The 19,245-nt window shown below is 35.9% G+C and overlaps 1 protein-coding gene across 2 annotated transcripts in view; it reads right to left on the reverse strand.

The window, feature by feature from the left end:
• Positions 1 to 1,643: 1,643 nt before the first annotated feature.
• The window catches only part of RICTOR (RPTOR independent companion of MTOR complex 2), a 131,569-nt gene continuing 113,967 nt past the window's right edge, over positions 1,644 to 19,245 (reverse strand). The window contains exons 32-39 of one of the 2 annotated variants that reach the window (XM_056111997.1): positions 18,989 to 19,060; positions 15,311 to 15,488; positions 13,747 to 13,831; positions 12,493 to 12,726; positions 6,132 to 6,287; positions 5,779 to 5,902; positions 3,621 to 3,759; positions 1,644 to 3,512 (exon numbers count right to left, since the gene is read on the reverse strand). In XM_056111997.1, the coding sequence (XP_055967972.1) occupies positions 3,438 to 3,512; positions 3,621 to 3,759; positions 5,779 to 5,902; positions 6,132 to 6,287; positions 12,493 to 12,726; positions 13,747 to 13,831; positions 15,311 to 15,488; positions 18,989 to 19,060 (1,063 nt within the window). In that variant the 3' untranslated portion in view covers positions 1,644 to 3,437. The remainder of the gene's footprint in view (positions 3,513 to 3,620; positions 3,760 to 5,778; positions 5,903 to 6,131; positions 6,288 to 12,492; positions 12,727 to 13,746; positions 13,832 to 15,310; positions 15,489 to 18,988; positions 19,061 to 19,245) is intronic. The other variant, XM_056111998.1, reaches the window with a different exon arrangement.

Below are 19,245 nucleotides of genomic sequence, written 5' to 3' on the forward strand. Positions count from 1 at the left end.
AAATGGATTGTGAAATATGAGACAAAACTGGAGTATATGACAAAAGGGTGTGTGTGGGGAAACCTTACTTCCAAAAGACATTTCCCCAGGTAGTTATAAATGTCATCTCACACAAAATTGGCACCTCATTCTTACCATGCAAAAATAATTAGTTATAATCTGGATAAGTTTTTACTAGTTTTATTGCTAAATGATCTGTGCTTTAATGTAGAGATAAAAGGCATCCTCTGAATGGAATGAAAACATTTTTTAAATATAAATAGCAGTAGACGAATCTAAATAAGCATTGGTATTTGTTGGACACTATGCCACTGTTAACATGCGCTGACAAACTCAACTTTAATTATCTCAGGCTCTGAATAAAAGAGCTGGAAACTACTCAAATCACCAATTCAAAAGGGCTTGTCTATAGAGTTTATGTTTCTCTATAGAGTTTAAAGTCACTGTCTTACAGAATGTTCTTATGCTATCAATCTTTGTTAGAAAATTTTTAATTAGGTGAGGATTTCTAATTAGAGAGTTTAACTGGGGTGAGGGATTACAGACCCCCCACCCCAAATCTATATAAGCATAAACAGAAAACTGAAATATAAGAATTTGAGATTTTAATTATGAATACTAAATTCCTAACTTCCTAATTTATCAGTATTTACTTAGTACGTGAAGCTGAAATATGTTCTTAAAAAAATTTTCCATTAGAAATGACAATTCACTTTACAATTAGAAATTCACAGTTTACAACCAGCACAATTGCCCAAATTCCTCCAAATTATTCAATAATTATCAATAGTATAAATTTAAATGGTCTAAGGTTAATTTTAAAATCTTGAAAAAAAACAACCTATACAGTATTGACATTCTGGTATTCTATAGTCTGCTACTATTTATAAATTATTTTCTCAATTATTTCTACTATCATTGACATCATTCCTAACTTTTTCTGCTATAATTTAATGTTCTTAAACACATAAGTTAATCACTTGGCACTGCCTATCAGCATTTTTCATCATAAAAGTCTTTTTATTTATAGAAACAAGTACTTAAAGAAAAAGTATTAAACCTGTCAGTGAGACATGAATAAACCAAATAGCAGTACAAACTTAGTTTTGACATTTTTTTCTTAGTTTACGGATAACCACAAAGCTCTGTCTCCCCAAAGTAAGTGCTACAGGCAAATATTATGACATACACACATACGTCTTTTTAAGTAATAATAACCGAAAAAATCAGTTCACTTCAGAATGAATAAATGAGGTGGGGTTCAGGGATGGGATGGCTGTGGGTACCACCCCTACTCCCCCAAAAAGTTACCTTTTGAGAGATTAAACCACAGATTTTATAGTCTATGTTAACTGAGGTAGTGTTTAAAACAAATGTCTAAAATATGTTAACCCCATTATGGATATGATTACTAATAACCTCCTTTGGAGTTTTTAACCACTATTTGGTCTAGTATCTCTGACATTTGGTTCTCTGGAAGGCAGTTTAATCATCCAAAACCAAAGATCAAGGTGACAGGCAATGTTCCTAGAAGTACTGTTGACATTTAAATAAATGCATTCAGTAATAAATTAAAAGTTAAAAAAAGCATGTTTTATCTTCAATTGGATTTTATGAGGGAAAATCTGAAGAACTACTTTTAAACATAAGCAGAAGCTTATAGCCCTTGTCTGCTTTGTTATAAATTGCTACACAGTGCACACAAGAACAATTCACTGAAGTGCAGTTAAAGAGGTGTTATGAAGTGAGATGAAATGCTTCATCCCAATTAGAACTTTCAGTGCCAGTTAAGTTAAAAACAAAAACAAAAAAACAAAAACAAGTATCTCTGAGTTTTGTTTTCTAGTTCACAGGGTTCTTTACAGAGATCGCAAAGAACTAGCCCATTATTAAAAGAATCTGAGCATGGGAAAATATCAATCAATGCACTATCACTGTGTCAAAGCGGGTATGTAATTATAAAAATGGTATGATAAATGAATTAAAAAAAGGGTCCTAATCAGTCCAGCTGGAATTTTTCTATCTCTATACAGACCTCAAAAAAGATAATCCTTTCATTTACAAGCATTCTAGCGATGATGGCCATGCTATTTTTATGTACAAATTTGCATATATGTTTTTTTCCCACAAAGATTTCCAAATATCCTTAGACATACAAGCTGAACAAAACCTTGCCTGTATCAATTTTATTTCACAAATGTGATAAAGGCAATTACTGTATTCATAAATTTACCTACCAAGGCATTTAGTCTGTGCAAAATAAGAACACTGATACAAAACTAAAATTACTGCTGCTTTAAAATTTGGTACTTTAGGCTTTTCACTACAATTTTTAGTTGGAATAACAAGTTCCACTAATGATTTTTTAAAGGAAATATGGCTCTTCTTTCCCACGGAATGTAAATATTGTAGGCAGACTCATCTTTTCATCAGGAGAGTCAAAGCATTACTTAATGCTTTCTTTTGCTTAGGTCTATACAGTGCTTATTTGAGTTTACGTGTTTTATTTTTTTTTCCATTCTGCTTTGTGGTGCCAGGGACCAAACCAAAAGCCTCACAAATGCAAGGGAAGTATGCTATTATGCTATGCCAAGCTACATCCCTCAAGTTTTATTTTACAATGCTGAAATGGGAAGTTGATGAAAACATGTCTATTAAAAATATATGTATTCTATAAATAAAAAATACTTTTGACTTATAAAGGACTTTCTGATTTTAATCAGGAACTGTAGTGAAAAACCTTAATCAGTTCAAATAGTCTATGATAACACATTGCAACAAAACTGAAGAGATGGAAACAAATAAACTTTATGCAAGTCTAGTAACATGACAATAATTTATAAGTCCTGGGTTGTTGAGGCTCTTCTTTCGCTCTGAGGTTACAAACCTCTGAAGTAGTGTTTCAAACGCTAAGAAAAATGCGGAAGGGCTTAAGTTCCTTCTCAATACCAGCAGTTACAGCACACCTCACTGCGGTACAGGAGGCACCTCAGAGACACTGACTCCTGGTTTCCATGAATTAGTTAACAAACAAGGCATCTTTCTACCACTCTAAAATGCTTTCAGAAATAACTGCGTGAAAGGTACTTCTGCATATCCTGTTACTGTCTCACTATTACTATGATCTTAAAATGGAAAAACAGAACACCTGTTCAGGTCATCAGCGCTTGGCTCCTGCAAACGATGGTAATTAGAACTCTTCAAACTGTGGCAATGAACACTGAAACCCCCCCAAGGGCTCAATGAATGTGACAGGAAGTTATTTTGGTTAGGAAATTCTGCAGTTCCAGCTGTCCATGTACCAGTAATTGCTGGAACAGTGTACAGAAGCTACTCCTCTTTTTGCTGTCCAGTCTGTCAGCGCTTTCTGAAGCTCTTATGAAATCCACAAAGATTAATACATATCGCTTGTATCTATAGACGTCATAAGTACGTGGTCAGGATTCAGCAGATGTATCAATGACAGGTTGCTTTGGTAGTGTTGCCAACACAGCCTCCGCTTCTTCATGCATCTAGAAAATAAGTGGTCACTATTCATGAGTTTCAGGTATGAACAACTTGTCTCCCCTAGCTAAAACACGAACCTCTTGAAAGATTTCAGAACTATAAACCCTACTTACTTGTAAAAACTGTACATCTTGAAATAATTCTTGTATGAACCTTCGACATGGAAGTCTAAATGTGCAGTGTGACAGCAAATGGGAAACCTCAGAGTAAAGACATATGTCATCAAATGTTTGAGGATACTTCTCCTTAATTCTACAATGAAAGAAGAGACTGTTAGTATGCTAATAATGCAATAACTTAGCTATTTTTCTGAAAGGTATCACCTTTTAAGTAGTTTCCTCTCTCTGGATAAACTAACATACTTAGGATGACAGGATAAGAATACGAAATATCGCCCGCACGGCAGAGCCTGGCAAGCTCCCCGTGACGTATTCGATATGCCAAACACAGTAACAACAAAGTCTCCAATGGAGACGTTACTGGGCCCGCTCGAGCAAATCGATGATCAACGGGAGGGCCTTTACCTTTTTTACCTCACACAAACTATGTATTTTTAACTTGGAATTACCCCTACAACCCAAACCAATTTTTTCTTGAAAAAACTAGATTTTTTTCCATTCGCATAAATTGCAAAACTTTAATTAGACTAGGGATGATTTATATTCAAAATGAAAACATTAAAAAAATTAAATATATATTTTTTAAAACTTGGGCTGAAGTTACTAAAATACTCAGGATTTGGGCTGTCTATATTTGTTTTGTTGTTTTTGGGGTCTTGTCCGCTGTACTATCACTCCAGCCCGTCTACATCTTTTTAACCTTTAAACAATGGCTTTTAACAAGACCTCAAAATTAGCTATGGGATAAGATGAGGAAATACACATGTGGGTTAAAGACTGTTCTTGGAACTCTTGCAAGGTCTGTGAGTGGAACTCTGATGGCTATGTTAAGGGCCCAATTTAATTCCACAAGATATCCTGAGGTGCATTTCTTTTGAGATCACTGCTTTAAGTAGTGCAAATAAAAGACAGTGAAAGTTCAATCTGTAACTTGTTTTATCACAATAACAGTGTAATTTGGAGGGGGGCAGGGGCGGGAACCCTTCACTTCCATTAAGAGAAAGAAAAAAAATAGGAAAAAAATTAAGTCAAGAAAACATCAGTTGCATCATGGTATCAAGATTCTCCCTGACTGCTGGGTAGGAGGCCAATGGGAGTAGGGCAGGGCACTGGTGGGGGAAGAGGACACTGGTAAAGAGATCAGTGTTGGAACACCGTATGCCTGAAACCCAATCATGAACAACTTTTTAATTACAGTAATTAAATTTAAAAAATAAAAATCTTTAAAAAAAGATTCTCTCAAAAATCATATGGGGGGGTGGTAGTCATAACCATCAGTAACTATGATACGAAAAATTAAACTTTCAAAGAATTAAGAATTACAAATCAAATTAATAGTGCTTTCACTATTAATTAATAGTAACTAAATTACAAATCAAATTAACAGTGCCCCTTATCTCTGTCACAGATGTATCCTTTTTCTTTATGATGAATTCTTCCACTTCGGAGACTGGCTCCAATTTCTCCTGAGATGTGCATTCTCAGTCTTTTTCCCTCTGGAGAAGTCCATATTCTCTTCTGAATATGCATCTTTCTCATCCTTTATATTTCTCCAAGAAAGCCTTTCTAAATATAACTATTTTATTTCAATTTAGCAAATAATGGATTATTTTATTTAGTTTTGTTTCTTTGTTTTAGTTTTTGTTTCCCAGTGATGTTCAGGGATTGCTTCTGGCTCTGCATTCAGGGATCATTTCTGGCAGTGTTTGGGGGACCATATGGGATGCCGGGAATTAAACCCAGGTCCACTCCATGGAAGACAAACACCCTACCTTTTGTACTATCTCTCCAGCCCCAGTGATTAATTTTCAATCTACCACACATATATATATATATATGTATATACTTTTACTGAAAAGTATTTCCTAAAATTGAAAAAGTAGGATGAGTAGGGTTGTGTTCCAATACCACTGTTATGGTTTTGCAGATCTCTTTAAAGTCTACCTTAATAGAAGATAGCTGGAATCACATGTCTGCTTCTGTATTTAATCTGTTATCACTTTACTTTGGTTGAAATATTTAAAAAGTTTGCACCCAGATACCCCATGTCATTGAGAACCACAGATGAGTTACTTAATCTAATGTCAAGTATTTCAAATATCTTTTTCACCACGAAAAGCAGAATACTACACACACTCTTAAGTTTACTTACGTTAAAAGCCCAGTTTCATGACATTTTGTTGAAACTGAACTACTCAAGTTAACAACTAATCTTAGAACTTCTTTGCGAAGGAGTATACGGCACATTGGTGTATCATCAGGAATTGTTTTAACACCTGGAAAGAAGATTAAAATATCTGTGTAACAGTAATAAAAGGCTATAACACAGAATCTGTTCTTAAACTGTACTTAAACATCTCAAACTGAGATAAGCTATGCATTACCTACCATTTTTGGAGCAAAATTCTTTATATAAAAGCAGAGAGTGAAGTAGTTAACTATATATATCATCAACAACAAAACTAGTTTTAGTAACAATGTTTAGACTTCAATCTGAAAACTTACCTAACAGCAATTCTGTGCTTTTCGTGCTACTGGCTGAGCCTTCTTGAGACACTCCATCACTGCATCCAGAAATCCCTGAAAACTTAGAAGGAACAACTTCCAGAGGATTATGGATAGTCTGCTCACACCAATCAGAATATGGAATGTCTTGAAGGTCTGAAGAAGACATTAATTATTTCATTAAATTACCAGAATGGCTTATTTTCAATCCCAGCATTCACAGGATAGTGGAGATGATTCCTTGTCATTTCTTTCCGGTGATCAACAAATTAGCACGCCATTATGATTTCAACCTGCTATTTGTACGGATTAGTAAAAATACATTAAATTCTCAAGATGCTTTATACACAATTTTACAAAATTAAAAGTAATATGTCTATACAACAATTTAGAAAATTCTAATAGAAGTGGAAGATATAGTATGGGAGTTAAGGAATTTGCACGAGACTGAGTCAGAAACAATCTCTGGCACTGCACAAGGAATCCTGAACACTGCCGGGAATGACCTTCAAGCTGAGGCAAGAATAGCCTCCAATTTAGAGATGTTGAACAGTATAAAAAATGAAGGCACCTTTTTCTAAGCCCTCTCCCAGCCTCCTTTCACCCAAACTGTTTTTGGGAGGAGGGCCCCTCCTGGTGGTGATAGAAAACCATGCAGGGTTGAGGATCAAACCTGAGACTAACTCCCACAGGCAAAGGATGTGCTCTACAGCTCTTTGAGCTAGCTCCCTGGCCGCCACCACAAACCTAACAGCACCGTGGGGTAAATAAATAACATTCAGATCTTATGCTATTTTAAATATCTATCTCTTGCTTTCTGGGTATATAATATTATACTACACTTATTTTCCAACTTGCTGCTCCTCCTATTTAATAATTACCAACATAAGAACTACACTTTCTTAGCTTATTAGTTCATGCCTTAGAATTAAACTTTCTAGACTACCCTTGCACAGTTAATGTATTCCTAAAGGGGATTTTGAAGTCAACCAAATACTTAAGTGTTGCTGACATGAATCAACCTTTTCAAAATTAAATTTCCTGAACCGAATGATGAGAAAAAAATGGAAATAAAAATAAAGCTCCCAGAAGAGAGGGCCGAAGAATTTCCTGGACCTCTTACACTCTCTCTCACTTACTTATCAAAAGTAGCACACATTTGTTTGGTTTTAAAATACCTCCAGAATGAAATACAAGAACTTTCACATACTTCTCTCTTATTGTGGTGGGAAGATGCTCAGTGGAGGGACTGGTGTTTAAGTATTATCTATAATAAACTATCATGAACTATTTTTATGAAAAAAATACATGAAAGATAAAAATAACACCGCTCATCTGTAAAATCACACATCTTAGGGGCTGGAGAGATAATACAGTGGCTAGAACACTTGCCTTGAATGTGGTAAACCTGCTGGCATTTTATATGGTCCCCCCAAACACTGCCAGGAGAGTGATCTGTATTTGTCAAGCATCTGAAAGTAAAACGTATTGTCTAGGGGCCGGAAAGACAGTACTGTAAGCAGGGAGCTTGCCTTGCGCAGTTAACCTGGGTTCAATCCCCATCACCCTTTGTTCCCCTAAGCTAGGGGATCAGGAGTGATCCGAGTGCAGAATCAAGAGAACGCCCTCACCACAGCCAGTCGTGGCCCCAAAATACAAAAAAAGAAAAGAAAATGTTACTAAAAGTATACACTGATAAAAAAATAGATTAACAAAAAGGTAAGAAGTAAAGATTTACATAAAAAATCAGTAATGCTAAAAAAAAGAACTATAATAAATTTCTATGATAAGAGGCCAAGAGGGATAGTACAGCAGGCAGGACTTGATTCCTGGCACCCCACATGGTCCCCTGCGCCCACCAGGAGTAGCTCCTGAGTACAGAGTAGAGAGGAACTACTCGCTACAGCTGGGTGTGGCCCCAAAGCAAAAACGAACAAAAATACATGTTAATTTTAAGAGTCAGTTGATAAGTTACCAGAGTATGAAAAATTATGTTATACACCCATGTTTCAGATAGTTTCAGCTACTTTATACATACACAATCATTTTTTTGAAGGTTACAAAGTAGTTTCAGCTTCATGTTTAAGGAGTGAAAGCTTCCGACTTTTGTTTTTGGTGTGGGGGATGAAGGGATTTGGCCAAACACAGCTGTGCTCAGGGATTACTCCGGGCGGGGCTCAGAGGATCAGAGGCAGAGACGGACTGACTGATCCTGGATCGTGGATCGAATGCAGACAAGCACCACACCCGCAGTGCTAACTCTCCAGTCCCTCTATAGTTTCAATCTGTTAGAACTGCAAGCTTTTGCTAGAGATGTCATTCACGCTCCTTTTCGAACCCATTCCTCTAGGTAAGCAAAGGTTCAAAATAGTTTGTTCCATTTGGGGCTATGAAGCATCTTAAGTATAATGTATAATGGTAACAGAATGCTTTAAGGCACACAGTTTTGGGTTTATTTTTTTTAGTGAAACATGTGATACTATAGGAATAAAATAATTCAGATGTTAAATGAAACATCAGAGAACATGTGGGCAGAATATGGCAACTATTTATGTACACAAATACTCCTTTATATACAAAATTTTTCATGTGGCTTGTAGCAGCATTTCTTGAACTCTGCCAACAAGTAACCCAGAAGTCTTTTAAAAGTACAGATTCTGAGTCTGTTTATAAGGGTGGAGCTAACCTTCTAAGAAATTTTCAAGTAAAACTGAGGGAGCTGGTCTGCTGATACTATACTCTGAGCAGCCAAAATTCACTAAAGCTCTCTCTCCCCACGCCCCCTCTAACTGAGCTACATAGAAAATAGCTGTTTTACTATAGTTCAAAATTGAAGATAAACCCCTCTTTAAAAAAAGCACTATCATAAAGCTAAAAACCCTGTAATTTCTGCTTTAAGAAGATCTCCTGATGATTTCAACTTTTAAGCGTTTATTAGACTCTAAGTGTATCAATACAAAGAATTACTATTTCCCCATAAAGGAAACTAAGATAGACCTGTCTGCAAATTAAATTTACAAAGGACCAGTTACCTGCTTCTGAAAATATTATAATTTATACACAACATTTGCTCCACACTTTTGTTCTAGGGCACACCCAAAGGTGCTCAGGGTTTACTCCTGACTCTGTGCTCAGGGATCACTCCTGGTGGGGTTCTGGGGATCATATCAAATACTGAGAATTGAACCTGAACGAGGCGTGTGGAAGGAAAGTACATGACCCACTGTTATTTATTTTTTCATTTTTTCAAACCAAAGCAACATATCCCTGGTTAACAGAGAATAAGAGTAATTAGGGTAATTCTGAAACCAGATTCTTTCAAGGCTAATCGGGTCTCCTTTCCCCTCCTTTCTGGTTCATAGTCTCACAGGTTGCCTCTATGATCCATTTCACACTCACGACCATCAGAGATCCTCTGCTGATGTTGTTTTATCTTAGAACTTTCTATATAACCTACTCATTCCTTGTACAACAGATCTACATGTCTTCTCTTTCAATTGCTTGCTTGATTATTTTAGTCCTTAACTAATAACATATACCTACCCTGATAGTATTTGCAACAAATGCAGACTGTTTTTCTGTATTTATTACACATGAATCATGTATAATAGTTATGAATTGATCAGTTTCATTCTTCACTAAATAAAACTCCAAACATGAGAGAATAGGCTCTTCCTTCCCTGCCCCCCACAACTGTTTTCCGAGCATCTAGTGTAAAGCCCTATGAACTAACTTTTAACAATCAGCTTCTCTACCTTCATATCTCTGAGACAGCTATCGTAGACTTATAATAATCCCAATTAAGAGTTATTTTCCATCTGATGCGCCTCACACTAGCACTTCAAGTAAGAAGAAAACAGTTTAACAAAGCTCCATAGATTTTAAGTACTTGCTGAATGAGAAGAGAAGCAGAATTTGCAGGAACTAAAATTTCATAAACTATATAGCCGAATTATCAACATAGCACCTCCTTTACTACGTGAAGCACTTAGTAAAGAAGTAATACTCCCAAAGCTTTTCACTTATAGGAAAACAATTTTAAGATAGTTGGACTTCCAGAGATAATACAGGGGGTAGAAGAGTTGCTTTGCATGCAGCCATCCAGGTTCAATCCCCAGATCCCATATGGTTCCCTAAACACTACCAAGAGTAATTCCTGGCTACAGAGCCAGGAATAACTCCTGAGCAGCACCAGGTATGGCTCCCTGTTGGATATTAATCCTAAATATTTTATGCTTCATGTGAATTGCCCCTTTTCATCCTCCCAGAGCTTTTACTGCGCTCTTGCAAGCATCCCTAATTTAGTTAATGTTTATCCTTTCCTTTGTGTTTTACCTCTCATTGTCATAGTTTCCCAAGTCAGTCTTTATTACTTATAAGACTAAACTTTGTGGTAATTCTGGACTTTGTATTTGTAGTGCATTGTATTTGAAGTGCTGTATATTTGAACCCACTTTCCTATTTCCCCTATACCCTTTTTCTATTTTACTATAGAGCAACGTTCTTTGGTTAGCACAGAAAGACCATTATTGTTATGCTCCTAATATTTGGGAGTTGAATGATTCTGAAATATATCTACTCCTGGGCATTGGTCATAAGTACTTGACTCAAGCTTTAGTTGCTGTAGTTCCTAACACCCCAAAAGGGAAGTCATGCCATGGGACTGGGATGGACCTGGGGCAAATGACAAAGCTACTCCGGCATTGAAATGGGAGAGTTAAGAAAGCATAAATGCATGGTTTTGATGCAAGCTGTCATGACTTAAGAGACAGGACCTCTATGGGGAAGGACAGGCTGAAATGGCCTGAGACTTAGTCAGGGATTTAGGGTAAAAGCCTTGCTTGCTCTCAGAGTACAGAGAACTAAGTTTTAGAATCTTTGTCTCTTACTGTGTTTATCCAAACAACTGTAAGTATTGATAAGAAGTAAACTTAATTGTTTAATATATACAACTCGAAGGAAAGACAAAAGTAACGTAGATGACCCTGGGAGACAGAGTAACTCCTTGAGTTACGCTCAAGAGAACTGTCTCTGCCAAATATCTTATCTCTATAAATGGTCAATCACAACGTCCTACACCTCAACGCCCCCTACAATGTTCTCTAAGTATGCGAGTAGCTCTGCATTAAAAGGGCCATTTTCACAATCAGTCTGTGGTCCTCCATCTCTCTGTCTCTCAGCTGGGGATGCCTGGGGAGGACAGGAGGCAGCTCTCAGCCACCGAATGCACACCTCACAAAGCACCCTACACCCTACACTTCGTGAACTCACAGCCCCCAATTCTTCCCCACAGCTAAAAAGATACTGTGACCCTGGACAAGACTATTCATTAGGAAAAGTATAGTCCTGTGGTTTGTCAAAACTAGGTCTTACTAAGTATGGGACCACTGAAGGGATTAATACTCCAATAGACCCAAGTCCTATTTATGATTTATGCATTATCAGTGTGCTACGACCCATAAGCACACTTCCCAACCCAACAATTGGGAAGTACTGAATAAGAATACTAAGGAGAAACTTAGGAAAGCAGTCCAGAGAACTTTGGTAATTTTTTCTTTGAGTGGTTGAAAAGGTATCAATAATTCCGCTTTTATATGAATCTGAAATTGCTAATACACACCGCGTGTTAAATCACACACAAGAGCTGAATTATGCTGTATATTTACTTTATCACAAAATACATACTAAGTGCCTACTATGCAAAGCAATACACAACTAAGTATTATAAATATAAAAGTGAAAGAGACTATAACCTGAAGGATAATCAAGTAATAATCATTATAAGAGATCTAAGTATTAAGGGGGATGAGAGTAGAGAGGAAAGAGTATAAACATCCAACCAAGAGTCAGAGAAAGCTTCACAAATAAATTATTCCTGGATGAGGTTGAACCTGCCAAATAAGATGATTTGCATCTGTGTATGTAAAATAAAGAGTCAAGAGGGAATAGCAAACAAAACACATTTTTGATTCCTTAAATCACAGAAAAATACAGTTTGTTCAAAAAATTTTAAGCCAGCAAAATGGTATATAAATTAAAAGAGAGAATAGGAAAAAAAAAAAGAGACAGATGACAAGCAATCTTGAGTGACAAGCAAAATTAGAGTCTGTGAACAAAAAAAAAAATTTAAAAAATTAAAAAAAAATAAAGAATCTGTGAAAAGATCAATTCTAAGCAAAAGTATAAACTTAAAGAGGCCAAACTGAAGACTGAAACACTAAGATTCCAAGAGGGAGATATAGAGTAAATGAATAAAGGCTAAGTTTGTGACATGGATAAAGAGTGCTGAGAGATGACTTTCAACTAGAACAGATTTAAATTCAAATGGATTTATCAAGAAGGACTTTATTTACTCACTCACCTGAATGGCTACATATTGCACTTAGTTGATTACTGGGCTGGAAACCCAGAATTTCAATACAAACACAATAAAGGCAATTATCATCTGTATGCTCCTGTAGTCCAGTGTCTTCTGTACTTTCTAAAAATAAAGAAGCATCCGAATGGATTGAATTCATTATTTCCGTAAGACTCATCTGATGTCGTAGCAAGTGAAAAGAGTTTTTCACAAGACCTCCAGTTCCAGAAGGAAGACCTGTATATACGTAAATACAGAAGATAAACCTGATAAAGATCAATGACCCCTTTCTTAAGGAACTTTAAACAATGTGAAATTTCAGATGTTAAGAAAATGAACTCTTTTATGACTCAAAATCTAATTTTAGCCAGGGATGAAAAAGGGACAATTTTCTTTACAGCATGAAAATAAAATCAGCAGATGTTTACATTGCATAAAATGCACTTTCAACAAATTAGAAATTCAGGATTATATAATTAAGACACCATTTTTGTTAGATTCAATATTTGCACAGAGTAGCAGTTCTAAGTTTAAAGTACTTGCAAAAAAGAAAAAAATCAAGGTGGTGTCGAAAAGACAGTAAGTAAGGTTTGTCTTACATGGAGCCAGCCAGGAGTAAGCCCCAAGCACAGCTGGGTGTGGTCCTAAAACCAAACCAGTCAATCAATATGACTGATTTGTTCAGTGTGGCTGATGTGCATATATTTATTAAAATATTAGCTAATAAAGCAAAATTATACAATGATAAAGTACATCATTTTATTTTCTACTCCTCTCCCCATACCTTTTTTCTCAGTGTGTTGTTTAACACCATTAAAAACTATTGTAATTTACCCCTGTGCATAGCCAGGTGTGACCCAAAAAGCAAAAACAAAAACAAACAAAAAAAACTATTGTGATTTAAAAAAACTGTGCCTTGTTTAACTTAATTATTTTGATATAATTTTTAAGGTAAAGGTAAAGGCCCTCCCGTTGATCGTCGATTTGCTCGAGCGGGCCCAGTAACGTCTCCATTGGAGACTTTGTTGTTACTGTGTCTGGCATATCGAATACTCTCGGTAGCTTGCCGGGCTCTCCGAGAGGGGCGGAGGAATCGAACTCGGGTCGGCCATGTTCGCCGCGTGTAAGGCGAACGCCCTACCCGCTGTGCTAAGCTAACCGAAATTAAATATACCTGGATTTTTGTGTAGTTTACTCAGAACATTAAAAATATATATATAAACGAGTCTTCTTATGAGAACAATAATCATACATTACCTCCTGCATCATGGGCAAATACTTTTGTACCTCGGTCATCATGTGGAGGTAGGTTTTTTGTCTGAAAATAGGGAATATCCTTTACCTAAAATGATATACATCATGGTAAGTCTTTCTATAAAAAGAATTCCACCTTATAAATATTAGCAAAATTAAAAGAAAGGCAATTTAAACAGAAGTATCATATGATTTGTTAATAAACAGAATGACCACTCATCCCAACTACTCGAGTTAACCGCTTGTCTGATCAACAGCAGTGACAACTGGCTGAACTCTCATTTTTCCGTTTTATACATTACACTCTGCACATGACATTTCACTTCATGAGTGACATGGAAGTGAGTTTATAAAAGGGAACTAATGATATCATTAGGATATGAAAGAAGGGACATAACAACATTGCCTCCTGCACAAGAAATATTCTAGTGTTAGAGAATTTATCACAGTGGGACCCATTTAGAGGTCCAGAGCTGCTAGCCACAAAAACTGAAGGGCATTAAAATTACCCAATGATCATATCATATTGAAAAAAAAAAAGCAGAATGACACAATGTTTTAGTAAGCACATGAACCTACAGTGAAAAGTATACTGGAGTTAAATTACTATAGCTTTACAAAGTAACAACACCTTAAATTTCTGTTCTTTGTGACTTAAATGAATATTAAAACACTTTAGCACTTATCTAAATTGTGTTTCCACTTCAGAGTAAACATGTGGTTTTAAAAACCACCTATGTTTTCAGCTTAGGTTGTGTGTGTGTGGGTGGGTGGGTGGGTGGGGAAGAAGGTTGGGAGGGATTAGAACTATAGTTTTAGTTGGGCCTTACTGTTGGTTCTGAATCCAAGGATCATTCTGGGCAGAGTATCGATGACCATATACAATGTGGGGCTATAGAATCCAGATTAGTAAGTAGCAAGGTAAGCACTTGAACTCTCTCTGGCCCCCCAAAATATTTTATTCTGTTTTTGTTCTGGGCCACACTGTAGTGTTCAGGGATCACTCCTGGGAAGGCTCTGGGGTTTGTATGCAATGCCAGGACTGAAGTGGGGTCAGTCAAATACAAGCAAGTGTCTTAACCCCTCTATTATCTCTCCTGACCCAAATCTTATCTATTTAATGTAGATGTGTGATTGTCTCATGGGATCAGGGTCATCTTGTGTGAGTGGGCACAACATGGCTGCATGATACAGGATAACTAAGATCAAGGATTGAAAAATCAAAAATACACTGTATATGTCAAACATGTGATAAGTTTGGCATATACTGTATATTCTACGTATTATATATTTTACAACTATATATAGTAGATGCTATATGAATTACATTATATACTACAGTTAAGACTAAAAAAGTTAATTTGCTACATTTCTAAAACAAAATTCACTAAATTTCTATACAGAAAATACTGATAAATTAAACAAAAAAAATAATGAAATGTCTTTAAACTGCACTCAAAAAAATCATCTTTAATCACAATCCATATTCACTCTAAATTATTTCTGTAAGTTATTCTATAACATGGTAAAAAGGGAAATTATTTCATAAGAAAAGAATTTATGATACCTGGAAGATGTCATTGATGTCTACTGGAAGAGCAAGACCAATATAGTCATCTGAGCAACCGTATGTTGCACTGGATACCATGGACCTCACTGAGGAGGATCGCTGCAGGGTATTCTGGTTAATAGGACTTAATAAGTCTTCTTTATCTAATGAAGCATAACTTAAAGCTTTCATGAACCTATAATACCATAAAAAAGAAAACCACATGTGTCAGTTTCTTAACCGGTAATATTGATATAAATTTATTTTCATATTTTCATAGAAGACAAGAAGCTAGCCATAAACTTTTAAATTGTTTTAATAAATTGTTTTAACTAAAAGCTAAAAAATATTTAGCTGTTACAAACTGCTATGAAAAAGATCATCAGCAATGTTAACCGTTATCCAAATAACTTTTATGGTTTCCAGGTAAAAGTGAAAAGACAAGCAAGTAGGTAAGTTTCAATACATCACAAGCAAAAGAAGAAACTGTCTTCAAAAGTCAGAGTTATGACCCAAGGACTATCTTTTCAAAACCACCTGAGAATACTAAATTTGCTAACACAAAGAAAAGGGTATATTCTTTCACCTTTATAAAAATACATCATCTTTTTCATGTGGCAATTTAATTCCTTATCAATAAGATTTATGTGATATAAAGGACAAATAGTAAAAATGTTCACTGTAAATATCACAAAAAGCCTTATGATATACTGGTATTTTCTTAACACACTCCTATTTATGATTCCAAGACAAATATGGCATAATGGTGCTTCCATAAGATGCATCCTTCTCACAGAGATTCTTATTCATGCAATAAACTATTTCATAGTAACCTCTGTATAAGCATTAAGCAAGTTCCACTGTTCATATGTTCACAATACTGCTTTTACGAAAGTCATCTGCAAATGTACTAAGAAGCATATAAAACAGCGAAGAATTTTTTTTCTTAATTTAAGATAAGTGCTTCCTAAGCACTATTAAAATTTCCTGGTATACTTTCAACTTGAGTTTGAACCCTGGCTCTCCATGGTTGTCCTCAAAATTAGTAGACGTGACCCTGGAGACACCTCGAGCACCTTCAGGTGTGGTTCTAGTGGCCCCTCACACCTTTGGACCTGAGCAGCATGGCGTCACTACTGGTTAAATACTACTAGGTATGGGCTTCACAGGTCCTTGAGCACTGATCGGGAAGCCAAAATAAATATACACACATGGGCTGGAGCGATAGCACAGCAGTAGGGCATTTGCCTTGCATGCACGCAGCCAATGTGGCCGACCTGAGTTCGATTCCTCCGCCCCTCTCGGAGAGCCCAGCAAGCTACCGAGAGTATCTCGCCCGCACGGCAGAGCCTGGCAAGCTCCCCGTGACGTATTCGATATGCCACACACAGTAACAACAAATTCTCCAATGGAGACGTTACTGGGCCCGCTCGAGCAAATTGATGAACAACGGGAGGACAGTGATGATATATACACACATACATATATACATATGCATTTAATCAGCAATAAACACTCCTACTTTCTAATTCTCACCCCCCCACACACAAAAAAAAACCTTCTAATTTACACATTTTATTATAAAGGTCAGTGCTGTTATTTTTCTTTTAAACTGTTCTGTTATACCAGAGACTCCATAAAACAAAAGTGCTACTGGAGTGAAGCTGTCTTCCAACCTTATATCAATCAGAGTAGTTCATTTTTATCTATTCTACATACTCAGTTTAATAAGACACAGATTTGTGTTTCTGTAAAAATGTGTTTCTGTACTTAAAAAATAACATTTGAAAGCACTGGTAAAATCCAATCTCCACCAGATGAGGCAACCAAGACTTAAACATTTCCAAACTCATGAACTTTAAAGATTTCTGACTTTTTAAAGAAAATCCTCCCTCCCATCCCCCCCCCACACACACCCAAGAAAAAAACACTGCATATCTTAATCTGGATTTCAAAACAATTAAAGTAATAAAGTAAACTGGAAAGTATTTTATACCACTTTCATCATTTCTGGACTAGCCAAAGGACATAAGAACAGGAAGACTGATACAAAAGTATTTTTTGTTCTGTCTTTGTGCTACACCAGGTGGTGCTCAGGGTTTATTTCTGTCTCAGTGCTCAAGGATCACTCCTGGAAGGCTTGGGGGACCATAGAGAGTGCTGGAGGTCAAATCTAGGTCAACCACTTGCCAGGTAAGCATCCTGACCACTGTATTATCTCTCCAGTCCCCCAACACCAACTTTCGCTCAACACCTTTCACAGTTAAGTAGTAAATAAAATTTGAAGAATGTATTGATGGATAAATTACAGTCTTATTTCTTATGTTTTTATTTTTACCCCTCTCAAGTAATTAAAAATATCCACTGATCCCTTATAATGGTAATAATGTGGCATTTTACTCACAGAGTAAAATTTCTAAATGTTCTACTCTTGACACAAACTAGAGGAAGTAAGATTCTTAGAACCCAGATTTAGTTAGCAAATAAGAGATTGAGGCTAACTGATTTTTCCAGTTAGTGAGTAATTAAGCATCACATGTAGTATTTTCTTATCCTTCAATGAACTTAAAAAAGTAGAACGCTTCAGCAAAATTTAATAAATCCAACTGGATGGTTCAGAGTTAATACAGTAAGTGCTCTCTGTTTCTGAGTCACAGCCAGAGAAGCTCAGGGATCACTCCTGGCAGTATTCAATGAACCATATGCAGTACTAGGGATCAAAACCAGGTCAGCCAAGTACAAGGCAAGTACCTTGCCCGCTGTACTTTTATCCAGCCAGTACTGCTTATTTTGCTGAGCTACACTATACTACTGATTGAATGCTATAAGCCTTTGAATTCTCACTTTACTGTATTAAACACTTTTCTTTTGCTATTAATTTTATTAGCTGTCCTATCTACTACAATGTGCCTATCAGTAGAAACTCCTAGTTTTTTTTTATAGGCCAGAAAACCTGATAGCCACTTTAGTTTAACTTCATTAGAATAGCAACAAACAAATGTGAAACAAAACTACCAACTCCGAATAAAATTCATTAACTTTACTACATAAATGTATACTGGTGAGCAATTAGTAAATTTCCATAGTTTTTTCCTGAATTATCAGAATGCCAATGATATAAGTTTCAGATGAGAAATTACTTCGTAACAGAAATTCTAAAAAGGAGGCATTACTAAAAACAATGCATACTGCGTAATAACTTCTTAAAAAAAAAACTTGATTATACAATAGCCAAATGGATTAAAGATGTAACTACTGATAATGATAACTCTTATTGTATACCCAATGTGTCAGATACTTTTCCAGGCACTTCACAAAAACTAATCCATCTGAATAAATATAAATGAATACTCTAAAACTAAAAATGTTTTTTTAAGTATCTAGCCAAAACACATTTTACAAAATAGATACAAAAAATAGATACAAAACTTTTTCAACAATAAAATTTAACACTGTATATTTTTTAAAGAACTAAATTAGTTTATTCCATCAGATTAAGTAATATTTAGATATGGCAAAGAATGCCCCTAAATTTTCTTGAGTATAAACTGCTACTGCTGAATTACAAGCTCCAAATAATTCTTATTCATTAGGTTTCAACTTAATAATCACAGCTACTTTAAGTAAACTGAAAAGAATTTCAGTTATCTTTAAAAAAAAAAAAAAGTCAACTTTTGGAGCCTTAAATTGACCTACCTGAAAAGGTTGTTTGTTATTGTAGGTCTTAAGCTCCTGATTCCCCCGACATGCTTCTTTTTAAAATCGATCCTTGCAGAAGCGAGAAATAAATAAAAAAAAGCTTGTAACTTGTGTGTCCTAGTGAAGCATATGTATTAAATTTTAGGGTCTAAAGGAGTTTCTTTCCCCCCTCGCAGCTGCAAGAATCCATTTAAAATCATATCGGGTAACTCGGAGCTTCTAGCCTACCATAGTAAACAATTTTAACAGGCCCG

The sequence above is a fragment of the Sorex fumeus genome, unplaced genomic scaffold (assembly GCF_029834395.1).
Source record: "Sorex fumeus unplaced genomic scaffold, SorFum_2.1 ptg000015l, whole genome shotgun sequence".
NCBI lineage: Eukaryota > Metazoa > Chordata > Mammalia > Eulipotyphla > Soricidae > Sorex > Sorex fumeus.